General features: G+C 44.0%; 1 protein-coding gene across 1 annotated transcript in view; it reads left to right on the top strand.

The window, feature by feature from the left end:
• LOC124132730 (integrator complex subunit 1-like) overlaps nt 1-15,678 on the top strand; it is a 75,496-nt gene that overhangs the window by 35,163 nt on the left and 24,655 nt on the right. Inside the window, exons 15-30 of the mRNA XM_048400894.1 lie at nt 251-350; nt 524-615; nt 2,091-2,151; nt 2,478-2,678; nt 3,320-3,449; nt 3,783-3,953; nt 5,057-5,206; nt 6,571-6,738; nt 7,846-7,950; nt 8,203-8,370; nt 9,177-9,288; nt 9,871-10,029; nt 10,742-10,990; nt 13,077-13,195; nt 14,025-14,087; nt 15,307-15,360. Coding sequence (XP_048256851.1) covers nt 251-350; nt 524-615; nt 2,091-2,151; nt 2,478-2,678; nt 3,320-3,449; nt 3,783-3,953; nt 5,057-5,206; nt 6,571-6,738; nt 7,846-7,950; nt 8,203-8,370; nt 9,177-9,288; nt 9,871-10,029; nt 10,742-10,990; nt 13,077-13,195; nt 14,025-14,087; nt 15,307-15,360 — 2,102 coding nt within the window. The remainder of the gene's footprint in view (nt 1-250; nt 351-523; nt 616-2,090; nt 2,152-2,477; nt 2,679-3,319; nt 3,450-3,782; nt 3,954-5,056; nt 5,207-6,570; nt 6,739-7,845; nt 7,951-8,202; nt 8,371-9,176; nt 9,289-9,870; nt 10,030-10,741; nt 10,991-13,076; nt 13,196-14,024; nt 14,088-15,306; nt 15,361-15,678) is intronic.

The raw sequence follows: 15,678 nt of genomic DNA, 5'->3' as shown, positions 1-15,678 counted from the left end.
TTACAGCAGGTATGTTGTACATTACAGAGAGTGTTGTACATTACAGAGAGTGTTGTACATTACAGAGAGTGTGTTGTACATTACAGTATGTTGTACATTACAGAGAGTGTGTTGTACATTACAGAGAGTGTGTTGTACATTACAGAGAGTATGTTGTACATTACAGAGAGTGTGTTGTACATTACAGAGAGTATGTTGTACATTACAGCAGGTGTGTTGTACATAAGAGAGTGTGTGTTGTACATTACAGCGGGTATGCAGGTTCTGCAGGTGGAGAGACTGGAGCTGATTGATGCACTACTCAACCTGTGTGCCTACAGACACCCAGAGAATATTGGCCTGCCAAAAGGGTTAGTGATATAGTAGTTTTTGTGTGTGTTGGCATTGAGCGAGACCTCTTATCATGTCCCTGCTATTGTGATCTGTACCTCCCCATGTTAATGTTCTGCACATGCAAATGTTATCTGTACCTCCTGTTGTGCCTCTGCAAATGGCCTGCACATGCTTATGTCTACTGTTTCAGCTACCAGCCCCCTACTCTGGCCATATCGGCTCTGTACTGGAAAGCATGGACCATGCTGGCTGTCATCAGTGCCTTCAACCCCGGCACATTTGGTGAGTCGCAGCAGACTCCAACACTGGTCATATCTTCATAACATAATTATCGATGGTGATTTTCTTCATTGGAAGTGAAGAAAATAGTAAATCTACATTCTCAACCTGAACCTATTTGATTTCATGTCTTAACAGAATAGATATGTCAGTCAACCTAAATCTCTGGTAAGTTGGGATAGGGGAGGTAACTCTAGTCAGTTGATAAGGGATTCAGATATCTGGAAAAAGAGGTTATCACGCGAGTGTGTTTGGGGATGGTAAATATCCTGCATTAGGAATAAACATTGTATTTAGCGAGCCTTGGCGAGCTAAATACATAGTGTTTATTCCTAATACAGGATATTTACCAGCCCCAAACACACAAGCGTGATAACCTCTTTATCATATAATGTCATTCTTTAATTCTGTGCTTCAAAATCGCTTTCCCTCTCTCACAAACATTACCGAAACATTGCGAGTTTTCCTGGAATGCGCGCATTAATATTTATTACGTCACAGGGTAAGTGATGTGTCAGTCGGACAGTGACAGTAGCCAATATAGTTCCAACTGAAATCTGTTTCTTATACAGTGGCGAAGCAACATATACGCAAAACAACAATTGTTTTTAATTGCCTTTCGCGGCAATCCATCGGTCTGTCCGCTAGAGTAACTGCCCTTTGTCAAAGGGAAGCTACTCTAACCCTGGGCTATGAGACGTCACGGCCACGGTCAGACGTTGTTGACAGTCGGTCTGTCCTGTCATTACAATAAGAAGTGTAGTCAGATGCACACACAGCGACAAAACGAAACAAGGTAACAATTCAAACATATTTCCGCCAAATCCAACTATTTTAATTTGTGGAGGAGGTTTCAAGCCGCAGAGGTCTACAAGCACAGATATGGCTACTGATCCCGCTTGGCTAGGCCTCGTGCCCTCGCCAAATTGTTTCGAAATTTATATCTCCAAAGTTGACAAAACTTATAAAATGCCTTAGCTACGTCACAGTTAGACACAGATTTTCAGTATATTAGACTGTTCTTTTGATAATGATAGCAATTATCCCTGTAGTTTATCCAGATTCCCAATGGTTAATTCTGACTCGATCCCCGAATGACAAGGGCGACGCCATGTTTGTTTGTAAACAGCGAAAGTAGTCCCTACTTGACCTTTGATATTTGCATCTCTATCCGCATATGACCCCAACGGATATCGTTTTTATCCGTTGGCTTTATCCTGCCGAGAAACCTACCCATTATATGATAAACTCGTTTATCCAGACAATATTTGAAAATATTCAAGTGTCTGGGTAAGGGAGGCTTGACTGTAAATATAAATGTGATAACACATTGCCATCAAGAATGAGGTAACATTCCATGGTCTTGTTCAACAAAGCGACCTTAGTGTTACAATTATCATAAACCAAGCACTTAGATCGCTTTGTGGAACATGACTCATATGTATAAGTTATAATGTGTCATCACTGTTTATTCACAGGTCTCTCAGCCTGGGAAAACTACCCAACTCTGAAATGTCTGATGGAGATGGCCATGACAAAGTAAGTGACATGCTCCAGCAACATCAGCAACAACATCAGCAACATCCATCTGCTGCTGGAGTTCTCACCTGAATTATTGCTGTAATGTCATTAGTGATGTAATGCCATGTCTCTGTATTTATTGACAAAGTGTTTCAATCTTGTGTATCTTTTGGTGTGTTTGTCCATCTCTCCAAATTTACGGATGTTGCTGTGGATGAATAATGGCAAGAAATAGCAGTGTATATCAATGTGTAATATTCATGGTGATGTTAAATTTGATTGATTCACTCAGCAGAGTAACATGCTGGTCACCGACATAAGTAAAGTCCATGTTTGCATTCCAGCAACTTCAAGTTCCCCCCACCAACAACGGCAACTGATGATAAGGTGATCGAGGAGATCAAGAACCGGGAGCGGCAGATCGCCCAGCAGGAGGTGCAGCAGATCCTGGAGTTTGAGAGCCATCTGGCCGCCGCCACCAGCAAAGTGACCATCACCGAGGCCAACAGCCTCCTCCTTGACCAACTCACCACCATGGACCCCAAGTAGGTAGCCTAGGGGCAGACAACTCCACACCCTGCCAGGGAGTTTCACTCCGTTTGCATGTTCTGAATAGTTGGGTATTTTTTAGTTTGTAGAAGAACATGTATTTAATCTTTATGATTTTGTGATTAAAAAATATTTTTCTTGGAAGTGCTCATTAAATGATTAATGAAAGATTTATTTGAAGACAAACTTTGCCATCTGCCGACGTGTTTGTTTCTTGTTTAACTCCACACTTAGTATGCTCAGCAATATTCCAGCTATATGATGGCGGTATGTAAATAATGGAGTCTGGGCAAGACAATCCAGTGATTGATATCATGAGCATTGATCCACGCAATTGGGATACGATAACATGCATCAACCAAGTCAGTGAGACTGACCATCCGATCCCCTGGGTTGCCTCTTACGACAAGCATAGTCTCCTGTTATGGCAAGCATGGGTTGCTGAAGATCTGTTCAAGCCCGGATCTTCACAGGTCCATCTGCCAACTAATCTCATGAGATGTCTTCATCATAACATGGCAGCTATAAGGAATTAAATCAAGAAGGAGACATAATCCACAAGCAGTGGATGCCGATTTAGTTGTCCTCGATACAAAAACATCCTTTATAAAACTGTCAGTGACTATCCTCTTCACAGTGGTATTGCACGATGTCCCCCAGCCAAAGTGCTGGACCAGCTGTCCAACTTGTGCAACACTCTCAAGGTCGGTCAGATGCTGTGTCGGAGCCGGAGTCCTGACTTCCTACTGGACATCATACAGAGACAGGTACATACAAGGGAGACTACTCTTGTCTCATCTTCATAGATATCTCTGCAGATACTGGCAAGCACAGGATATAAGAATACCAATCAAAATTAGGACTTTGTGTTATTAAGAGATTTCATTGTAACACTGGTTAATGACCTGCCTGTAGAGAAAAACAATGGTGTTGCTTCAAGGTTAAGGTATTTACTTGTCAAGCCCAAGATTCACTTTGGATTCTATTCAAGGGGGTATCGATCAGGCTGAAATATGGGATTCAATATCTCGATTGGGTACACTTCTGTTAAAGAAAATTTGTATGTAGTCAGTTTATGATTGCCACGGATGGTGTTGCAGGGGACGTCGCAGTCCATGCCGTGGCTGGCGGAGCTGGTGGAGTCGAGTGAGGGCTCCCTGGACGTGCTGCCCATCCAATGTCTGTGTGAGTTCCTGCTGCATGAGCCCCCCGAGTCCTCCGACACAGGGGACTCCGACGTCATCAAGGCGGAGAAGTACCGGAGGAAAGAGGTAAGCAGAACCCTCCTGCACATGTCTGTAGACATGCATGTATCTTCTGTGTATGTTGAACTGCTCAGGTTGAGGTGAGACGGTGGGGTAGCCTAGTGGTTACACCGTTCTTTCATCACGCTGAAAACCAGGGTTCGATTCCCCACTTGGGTACAATGTGTGAAGCCCATTTTATGATGTCCTCTGCCGCTGGAATATTGCTAAAAGCGGCATAAAACAATACTCACTCACTCAGCTTGAGGGAGGTACAACTTTCAGCTCTTAAACTTCTTCATCAGTAATCAACATATAAGCAAGCTATCTGATTGGCTAGTCCCCATCCTATACCAGCCAGCTGGCCAGTCTTACTTGCATTTTAAGAGCTCATCGTTAGGATCCATTCATCGACTATCAGTTTTGTTGCATTCTAGACCATACTATTCCTAAATCCCATACCCTCTGCTGGTGACTCTTGTAACAAATTTATCTTTATAAGCGCACAAGTGAAATATTTGTGTGTATCTTGTGACTGCCAGTAGTTTCTGTGCAGTGTGGTATCCCAAGTTCGAACAGAGGCATTAATGCTGTCATGCTATCTTTCCGGGTCTGAGTGGTTTTTTTACAGGATATCAACTGTAAATGTACATTGAGTTTAAGTAACAAAATTCTTTCATTCTGTTTCATTAATATTGTTTGCCTTTATGTCTACTTCTCTAAAGATTTGTTTGTTTGTTTGTTCTTAAACGCCACACTCAGCAATATTCCAGCTATATCACGGCAGTCTGTAAATAATGGAATCTGGACAGGACATTCCAGTGATTGACATCATGAGCATCGGATACAATGACATTATCAACCATGTCAGCAAGCCTGACCACCCAATCCCGTTAGTCGTCTCTTACGACAAGCAAAGTCGCCTCTTGCGACAAGCATGGGTTGCTGAAGACCTCTTCTAACCTTGATCTTCACGGGTTCTTTTCTAATGGACACCACAATGATGTAACTTTGCTGGCCATTGTCAAAGGATATTCACATCTTACATTTAAACTCTCAGTAACTTGTGATAAAATCAGATTTTATTGCAAAAAAAGCCCCTAGTTTAAATGTTTTTGTATCTGTTGAAGAAACTGAAGAAGCAGCGTCAACTTCTGAGTCGGCTGCAGGAGATGGTGCATGGGACGTCCTCCGACTCATCCACGATGTTCCAGGTCCTTGACTACTTCCTGAAGCGACTCTCGTCCACCCAGTCAGTGTCTCGATCTCAGGCCATCAAGGTAAGCAGCTCTCAGTCAGTGTCTCGATCTCAGGCCATCAAGGTATGCAGCTCTCAGTTGGTGTCTCCATCTCAGGCTATCAAGGTAATCAGCTCTCAGTCGGTGTCTCCATCTCAGGCTATCAAGGTAAGCAGCTCTTAGTCGGTGTCTCGATCTCAGGCTATCAAGGTAAGCAGCTCGTAGTCGGTGTCTCGATCTCAGGCTATCAAGGTAAGCAGCTCTTAGTCGGTGTCTCGATCTCAGGCTATCAAGGTAAGCAGCTCTTAGTGGGTGTTTCGATCTCAGGCAATCAAGGTATGCAGCTCTTAGTCGGTGTCTTGATCTCAGGCTATCAAGGTAAGCAGCTCGTAGCCGGTGTCTCGATCTCAGGCCATCAAGGTAAGCAGCTCGTAGTCGGTGTCTCGATCTCAGGCTATCAAGGTAAGCAGCTCTTAGTCGGTGTCTCGATCTCAGGCTATCAAGGTAAGCAGCTCTTAGTCGGTGTCTCGATCTCAGGCTATCAAGGTAAGCAGCTCGTAGTCGGTGTCTCGATCTCAGGCTATCAAGGTAAGCAGCTCTTAGTCGGTGTCTCGATCTCAGGCTATCAAGGTAAGCAGCTCTTAGTGGGTGTCTCGATCTCAGGCAATCAAGGTATGCAGCTCTTAGTCGGTGTCTTGATCTCAGGCTATCAAGGTAAGCAGCTCGTAGTCGGTGTCTCGATCTCAGGCCATCAAGGTAAGCAGCTCGTAGTCGGTGTCTCGATCTCAGGCTATCAAGGTAAGCAGCTCTTAGTCGGTGTCTCGATCTCAGGCTATCAAGGTAAGCAGCTCTTAGTCGGTGTCTCGATCTCAGGCTATCAAGGTAAGCAGCTCTTAGTCGGTGTCTCGATCTCAGGCTATCAAGGTAAGCAGCTCTTAGTCGGTGTCTCGATCTCAGGCTATCAAGGTAAGCAGCTCGTAGTCGGTGTCTCGATCTCAGGCTATCAAGGTAAGCAGCTCTTAGTCGGTGTCTCGATCTCAGGCTATCAAGGTAAGCAGCTCTTAGTGGGTGTCTCGATCTCAGGCAATCAAGGTATGCAGCTCTTAGTCGGTGTCTTGATCTCAGGCTATCAAGGTAAGCAGCTCTTAGTCGTAGTCTGGTCTCAGGCCGTCAAAGTAAGTGTCTTGTACTGTCCAGTAGACCAGCATCTCATAAGTCCATGAGTACTCGGACCCCGAGACCCCACAAAATCAGCTACTCGAAATGGGTCAATTGGAGAACAGTTCAGTTGAGTCATGGCTCATATAATGTTTATTTGTGAATGTTGACACCAGTGGCTGATGCAGATAAGAACACTGGCTCTAATACTGCTGTCTGTTTCTCACCCTCTCTAACGTGTGTTCCAGGGTTTGTCAATGGTGGTGTCCAAGTCGGCCTCCAGTCAAGAAGACAAGGACGAAACCAAGATGGATGTTGATGGTGACAACAGAGCTAATGATTGGCTGTTGAAGGATCTGCCATCCCTCCCTCTGTTCCAGGAGGTGAAAGGTCAAACTAGTCTGGCGCTTCGACAGGTATGATGAACCAGCAACCATGTTTCCAGCTGGGGATGTCATTTTGCAGATTCTGTGCCATCTGCATCTGAATTGATTTCAGAGATGCTCTGACAGTTTACTTCATGTTGTGGGCATATATACATTCCTCTCAACAGTTTAGTTGCGACATTGTGTGCATCATTTGCCAGTCCTGCCGAAGTTTAGACAGGTCCACTTCTTGCCATCCCCTGTTCCCTGTATTAATACCTCTGTAACGTCCCCTATATACTTGATCTGTATATAACTGTTCCCTGTTTCTCATATAACTGTTCCTTGTATAACTGTTCCCTGTCTAACAGTTCCCTGTCTAACTGTTCCCTGTCTAACTGTTTCTCATATAACTTCCTTGTATAACTGTTCCCTGTCTAACTGTTTCTCATATAACTTCCTTGTATAACTGTTCCCTGTCTAACTGTTTCTCATAGAACTTCCTTGTATAACTGTTCCCTGTCTAACTGTTTCTCATATAACTGTTCCTTGTATAACTGTTCCCTGTATTAATACCTCTGTAGCGTCCCCTATATATTTGATCTGTATATAACTGTTCCCTGTCTAACTGTTTCTCATATAACTGTTCCTTGCATAACTGTTCCCTGTCAAACTGTTTCTCATATAACTGTTCCGTGTATAACTGTTCCCTGTCTAACTGTTTCTCATATAACTGTTCCTCATATAACTGTTCCTTGTATAACTGTTCCCTATGTAACCATTCCTTGTGTATCTGTATGCTGCATATCTATTTCCTAAATCATGTATATAACTGTTCCCCCATATAACCATTCCCTGTAGAACTGTCCCCTACATGACCACTCCCTGGATGACTGGTGTGTTGTGTTCTAGGCCTGCCAAATCGAGACAGATCCCAGTCTTGTCAGCTCCTACATTATCTTCCTGTCCCAGCATTCCCTGTAAAACTGTCCCCTACATGACCACTCCCTGGATGACTGGTGTGTTGTGTTCTAGGCCTGCCAGATCGAGACAGATCCCAGTCTTGTCAGCTCCTACATCATCTTCCTGTCCCAGCATTCCCTGTAAAACTGTCCCCTACATGACCACTCCCTGGATGACTGGTGTGTTGTGTTCTAGGCCTGCCAGATCGAGACAGATCCCAGTCTTGTCAGCTCCTACATCATCTTCCTGTCCCAGCATTCCTTGGACCAGAATCTCTACGACCTCGACAACCTGGCCTCGGTAAGTCTTACATCATTGACGACAGGCATGCTTCAAGACTGCAGCAGCCACAAGTCATTTTTCTGACTCAGTTCCATTCCTTAATTATTCATGCTTCTCAAGTGTTTTGAATTTGAAAATATTGCTCTAATTATACCCAGTGAGAATATTTGAAAGATTGGTATTTTTCATTAAGTTGTTGTCTCATTCACCAACTCTCAGTGATACAGATTTCCGTTGATGTTAACTGATTGTTGCTCTGCTTTGTATAAGGATGTTGCCCAGCTGATAGTGGAGCGGACGTCGGTGATCAACCACATCCTGCCGTGTGAGGGCAACCCCTGGACACCGTCGCAGGACGTCACCCTCAACGCCCTCATCAGCCTCTATGTCAACTACCTCAAGAAGGCCAGGGAGCCACACAAGGAGGCGTATACATGGGTACGTGTTTTATTCATAAGGTGTAATGATGGGTATGTGTCATTGACACAGACTCACAGATTGTATACAATGGTACCTGTCATAGACATAGATTCATAAAGTATGTGTCATTGTGGCAAACTTACAAGGCAGGTGTAACTGTCGGGGAGTTTACATCTGTGTATAGTATTCAACAGATTCTGACTGTCGGGGAGTTTACATCAATGTATAGTATTTAACAGATTCTGACTGTCGGGGAGTTTACATCTGTGTATAGTATTCAACAGATTCTGACTGTCGGGGAGTTTACATCGGTGTATAGCATGGTATTCAACAGATTCTGACTGTCGGGGAGTTTACATCAATGTATAGTATTCAACAGATTCTGACTGTCCGGGAGTTTACATCTGTGTATAGTATTCAACAGGTTCTGACTGTCGGGGAGTTTACATCTGTGTATAGCATGGTATTCAACAGATTCTGACTGTCGGGGAGTTTACATCAATGTATAGTATTCAACAGATTCTGACTGTCGGGGAGTTTACATCAATGTATAGTATTCAACAGATTCTGACTGTCGGGGAGTTTACATCTGTGTATAGTATGGTATTCAACAGATTCTGACTGTCGGGGAGTTTACATCAATGTATAGTATTCAACAGATTCTGACTGTCGGGGAGTTTACATCTGTGTATAGCATGGTATTCAACAGATTCTGACTGTCGGGGAGTTTACATCAATGTATAGTATTCAACAGATTCTGACTGTCAGGGAGTTTACATCCGTGTATAGTATGGTATTCAACAGATGTGCGTTATCTGTTTCAGTCCAACACCCAGGACCAGATCCTCCTGCAGTGGGAGTCAGGCGAGTCCGCCACGATGTTCATCCTGGTAGTACACTCCATGATCACACTGCTCACATACGGACCACCCACAGGTTAGCCAACTGAACAGTCAACAACTGAACAGTCCCATGAACATGGCAGCATGGATGGTGTAGAATAGCAAGGAGTTGTTCACCGTCATTTTCATCCTTGTTAATTTCATCACATAGGAATTCATCCTTCTGAGCACCTTTCTTTGCATAGTTAACATAACTGGCCGAATAAAGTCACATTCAACATATGTTGCTATAGTGCAGCATCAAACCCCACTCACCCACCCACCCATCCAAGACTCACTCACTCACTCACTCACTCACCCACTCACTCACACACTCACTCACTCACTCACTCACTCACTCACTCACTCACTCACTCACTCACTCACTCACTCACACTCTCACTCACTCACTCACTCACACACTCACTCACTCACTCACTCACACTCACTCATTCACTCTCACTCACTCACACTCACTCACTCACTCACTCACTCACTCACACTCTCACTCACTCATTCACTCACTCACTCACTCACTCACTCACTCACACTCTCACTCATTCACTCACACTCACTCACTCACTCACTCACTCACTCACTCACTCACTCACTCACTGTATGTTTTTGGTGTGGCCAGGTGAGAGTCAGTACCACGTGCTGCTGGAAACCTGGTTCCCCAAGGAGGGGCATCTCCCATCAGCCTTCCTACTGGACACATCCGAGGAGGCCTTGCTGCTCCCTGATTGGCTGAAACTGAGGATGATTCGCTCTAGCGTCGACCAACTCGTGAACTCAGGTGAGAATAAGGAGCACCTTAACAAAGTTACTGTATTCGACGTAATAAGCGCCCCTAATAAGCGCCCACGGCGGTATTTGCTAATATATTGGCTAGTGAACAATCCCAACTAGCACCCCTTCCGATTGATCAATGTTCACAAGACTTATTAATTCGCGTACAATACGCACTCGCGTGTTATATGCACCCTTAATTATGGGCAATTCAATTTCAGAAAAATATATCTGTCGTACATAAACATTTCAGGCTGTCAGCATAAACCACGAAATGTATCTTTCAACTCTTTTTTTTTCTCACCAAAATAATATTCTAATAAGAGCCCCCTATTTCCAATTTTGAGAGCGCCCTGGGCACTTATTACGTCGATTACGGTATGTGTTGGGGGGAAACTTGCTATCTACCATGTCTACTGTACATCATGTACATCATAGTTAAAACAATATTAATGTTTACTTTACTAAACATGATGCTGGGAAGTTGTTAAGGATTTTAAGAGAAAGGTTCAGTTAAGGTGTTGAGGCTGTGGGTTTTTGGATAAGAATAAATGGTAAACTAAATTATAATCAGTTCTTTTTGGTCAATATTGTTGTATGGTATCCATGTTTTTAACTGATGTTTGTTTACTTGTCAATGATATAATGCCATTGTCCCTTTGACAATTGCAATGCATCCATAGTTCCATCACTTGTTACTTTTACCAACTTTGTCACAGCTCTGCAAGAACTGGAACCAGCCCAGCTTTTGCTGTTTGTCCAGTCCTTCGGGATCCCAGTGGCCAGCATGAGCAAGCTGTTGACCTGTCTGGACAACGCAGTGGGTTTGGACCCCACGGGGCTGGAGCAGGCCGTGCTGGACAAGGTGTACATGGCCCAGCTGATCGAGATCCAGCACAAGAGAGGGGCCAAGGGAGGGGAAAAGTTCAACCTCATGTTGACCCAACATCTGCCTCGACCCAAACCAGGTCAGGGACGTTTGGAATGAATATTATTTGAAAAAGTGTAACCGTGTCTTGAACCAGAGTGAAATCATTGTGCTTTGCAGGATAAGAGCAGTGTATTGCAGTGAGAATGATACCTAGTCCTGTGTGGTCGTGTTGTTTTGGGCTTGGATCGAATAGGGAGGATTATATGTTGTTTCTCTCTTATTTGTGAGTCCTCAGGGCCCTGTTCCACAAAGTTGGTTGGTTGGTTGGTTTGTTGTTTAACGCCGCTCTCAGCAATATTCCAGCTATATGACGGCGGTCTGTAAATAATCGAGTCTGGACCAGACAATCCAGTGATTAATATCATGAGCATCGATCCACCAATTGGGACCGATGACATGCATCAACCAAGTCAGCGAGCCTGACCACCCGATCCCGTTAGTCGCCTTTTACGACAAGCATAGTCACCTTTTACGGCAAGCATGGGTTGCTGAAGACCTATTCTACCCCGGAATCTTCACGGGTCGTTCCACAAAGTAGTAAGTAGTGGTAGTAGAATTTGTCTTCAACAACCCTGTCAATGCTTGTAGTAAGAGGTGACTAATAGGATTGGGTGGTCAGGCTCGCTGACTTTGTTGATACATGTCATCGTATCCCAATTGCGTGGATCGATGCTCATGATATCAATCACTGGATTGTCTGGTCCAGACTCGATTAATTACAGACCGCCGTCATATAGCTGGAATGTTGAGTGCGGCTTTGAACAACAAATAAGCAAACAAACAATCATAAGTCTATGTTAAAGTATGGGAGTTACAATCGCCTTAACTCTACGATCGACCCGTGAAGATCCGGGGTAGAATAGGTCTTCAGCAACCCATGCTTGCCGTAAAAGGTGAGTAGTTTGTCGTAAAAGGCGACTAACGGGATCGGGTGGTCAGGCTCGATGACTTGGTTGATACATGTCATCGATCCCAATTGCGTGGATCGATGCTTATGATATCAATCACTGGATTGTCTGGTCCAGACTCGATTATTTACAGACCGCCGTCATATAGCTGGAATATTGCTGAGTGCGGCGTTAAACAACAAACAAAACCAACTCTACGATCGCTTTATGGAATGGACCCCTGAAGACTCTCAGTAATGTTATTTGGTGGTTCGAGGTGTGAAATGGAGTGTACCAGGATAACCACTGTATGCACGAACAAATGAATATATGCGTAATATAGACTACTAAATATAGACTTCTTCCAATCCCTTACACTAGGTATGGATGGGATGCCCTTGTTTGAAACTTTTTGAAATATTTTATGGCCATGTTACCATGGCTCCAACTGAAATATAACAATTCACCAGCTATGTTGTAACAAATGTCTCAGTAGATGCACGCATTACATTTTCAGGGACACATAGTTCTACACAATCATGTGGAGATCTGTGATATAATAGTAATCAATGCTTGCTGTAAGAGGCGACTAACGGGATCGGTGGTCAGGCTCGCTGACTTGGTAGATGCATGTCATCGTATCCCAATTGCGTGGATTGATGCTCATGATGTTGATCACTGGATTGTCTGGTCCAGACTCGATTATTTTTAGACCGTCAATATCTGTTGACAACGAGTTGGTGGTGCACATGTTTTGCAAATCCTGCAATTGACCAAAATCTGCACGACAGTCTTCGAACTGGATTTCGATTTCGTTGCACGATTTTGATTGGACTATGCATAGTCTCGTTAGTCCAGCCTAAATGTAACTCCATAATACCAGCCTATTGTAGTCAGTTAACTCTCTTGTCTCGTGAAGATGCTTACCTTAGGCTCAACCTTTGATCATGGGTTCGAATACCAGATTTGCCCTGACTACAGGTGTTTCTAGGTTTGTTAGCAGCGTACTTATGATTGTGGTTTCACCTTAGGCTTTCCTCCCACATGAAGCTGACACACAGTGGTATTACTGGCACACGGCTGAAGTGGTCCAGACCTCGATTATTTTTAGACCGCCGGCATACATCTGGAATATTGCTGAGTGGGGCGTTAAACAACAAACAAAACTACACAAGCAGTCAGTAGTTAAGCACGTGCTCCTCTGTCGGTTTACCTGTAAGGTGTGTGTTGTTCCAGCCCCCAGTACAGAGGGAATGGACACAGGATTGACCGGCTACCCCTGCTGGCAGGTCCGCAAAATGGAGGAGGTGACTCTCCCGTGGGGGAAACCCAACCTGGTGCCATGCTTGTTGGAGGTGAGTAATTCATTTATTACCCCTCACCACAAAATGGAAGGGATATATAGGAATGGGTGCTGTCCGTCCGTCTGCACATGGATAGATAGGCCTTGTGTCGAACTGCTGCTTTTGGATAGTTCAGGATTTTTGAAATCTTGAAAACCGTACAATATTTCTTCATCAAACTTGGCACATAGATAGGTCTAGTGGTAAACTAGTGCCTTTTGGGGGTTTGGGATTTTTTTTAGATTTATTTTGTTTAGTTTCCACAGTGACGACTTTGACTTTGACTGAAAATGGTGGTAGTGCTCTTTAGAGCATATTTTGAAAACTGTACAATATTTCTTGCCTTGCACACAACCAGACATGTCATATTGGTTAAACTTGACACACTTGTATAGCAACTCAACAAATCACACCAGACTAATTTCATACTGGAAGTGGTAGCAGAATGTTTTCCATCAGGGTCAGGGAGACAAATTGTTGTTTGAAAATCTATTTTATCACAGCAAGTGAATATTTTTAGAAAGGAATTTTCAGTTCCAGTGAGTTCAATTCGGACCTGATTTTATGTGACCTGGAGCTCGAGGAGATCCACGTGTTAAGAGGGTTCCTGGTTTTCTTATTGTTACAATTACATCTCAGAAGCTTCTTAGCCAAGTGGCGAAAGCATTCGCCCGTCACACCTTAGACCGGGGTTCAATTCCCCACATGGGTACAATGTGTGAAGCCCATTTCTGGTGTTCCCCGCCGTGATATTGCTGGAATATTGCTAAAAGCGGCGTGAATCACTACCCACTCACTCACTCACTCAGCAGCCCCTACCATCTCCTTGTTCTGTTGCCAGATCTTTGACCCAAGCGGAACGTCCAACCCAAGATCCAACAAGCTGTATCAGACTCTCATCAAGGTATGAAGTTTCTTGCTGCTCTGTTTTCAAAACATCCAGCTTACCCATCAGCCCCTGAGTGCTGTGCATATAATTGTTGACTTAAGGCTTAAAAATATAAAAGAATCGGTTCTCAGGCAATGGCGTTTGAAAAGGTGGGCTGTGTTTTTTGTTTGTTGTTGTTCAAACTAGTATGTAACCAAATCAACAGTTATGTACCCAAATAAACAGTTGTGTCCAATCAACCTGGGAAAGGGCCCCCCTACATAAATGTATTCCTTGATAGTATTTGAATACTGTTGGCCTTGGAATAGTTAAGGATTTTTGGGGTTTTTTAAAAATGGAAATAAAAATGAAACATGTGGAAAACTTTATGATGATGTGGGGAATGCCTGAGAACCAAGACTTAATTTCTTTTAGCCTTAAGTATCAGTACTTGCTGCAGGGGGCACTGGTGGCTGAGTCATCTAGGATGATGTACTTTAATGTGCAGAGTCGCTTCCCTTTATCTTCCTGAGGCAAGGGAATTCCTGGGCTCGATCGTAGCGCCACCAGTGGCTTTTACAAGTTATGTCCCTTCTATGCCTGTCCTATGGACCAATCAGATTCCACCTCTCATATCACTTGCATTTGCTTCAAACAAAATGGCGGTGCCCAGTCAAGACGATCTGATCGATAATCAAGATCTATATTGTGATAGAACGGGTTTAACATCGCGGAATGCATCAAATCACGTGAGCACCTTGATTAAAAACATGAAAAGATTATCATATCTGTTGACAATGAGTTGGCAGTGCACATGCTTTGCAAATCCTGCAATTAACCAAAATCTGCACGACATTCTACGAACCGGATTTTGATTTCGTTGCATGATTTTGATTGGACTCTAGCCAAAATGTGACTCCATAATACCAGTCTATTTCGGCAAGGGTGGAAACTGGACTTTTGTAGTCAGTTAACTCTCTTGTCTCGGGAAGATGCTTCCCTTAGGGTCAACCTTTGATCATGGGTTCGAATACCAGATTTGCCCTGACTACAGGTGTTTCTAGGTTTGTCAGCAGCGTACCCGTGATTGTGGTTTCACCTCGGGCTTTCCTCCCACATGAAGCTGACACACAGTGGTATTACTGGCACACGGCTGAAGGGGTATAAGCCAAGGTCACCCTCTCCCTTGCTGCTTGAGATTAGGTTCATGTTAGGTTTCTGATGTTTTGTTCATTTCTGCCTATTTCACTTTCAGTCCATATCAAGTGAGCAGAGCAAGGCTGCCGAGGTGATCACCACAATGCAGAAGGTGAGTTGGTGTAGGTGATGTCGTAGGTGATGTAGGCGCTGTTCTAGGAGTTGGTGTAGGTGCTGTTGTATGTGATGTAGGCGCTGTTCTAGGAGTTGGTGTAGGTGCTGTTGTAGATGCTGATTTAGGTGCTGTTGAAGGAGTTGGTGTAGGTGCTGTTGTATGTGATGTAGGTGCTGTTGCAGGAGTTGGTGTAGGTGCTGTTGTAGGTGATGTAGGTGATTTTCTAGGAGTTGGTGTAGGTGCTGTTTTAGGAGTTGGCCTAGGTGCTGCTGTAGGTGTTGTTGAAGGCGCTGTTCTAGGAGTTGGTGTTGGTGC

This window comes from Haliotis rufescens, unplaced genomic scaffold, assembly GCF_023055435.1.
Source record: "Haliotis rufescens isolate VD_foot unplaced genomic scaffold, xgHalRufe1.0.p SCAF_20, whole genome shotgun sequence".
Classification (NCBI taxonomy): Eukaryota; Metazoa; Mollusca; class Gastropoda; order Lepetellida; family Haliotidae; genus Haliotis; species Haliotis rufescens.
The sequence above is the reverse complement of the archived record's forward strand: the minus strand, read 5'-3'. Positions and strand labels throughout refer to the sequence as shown.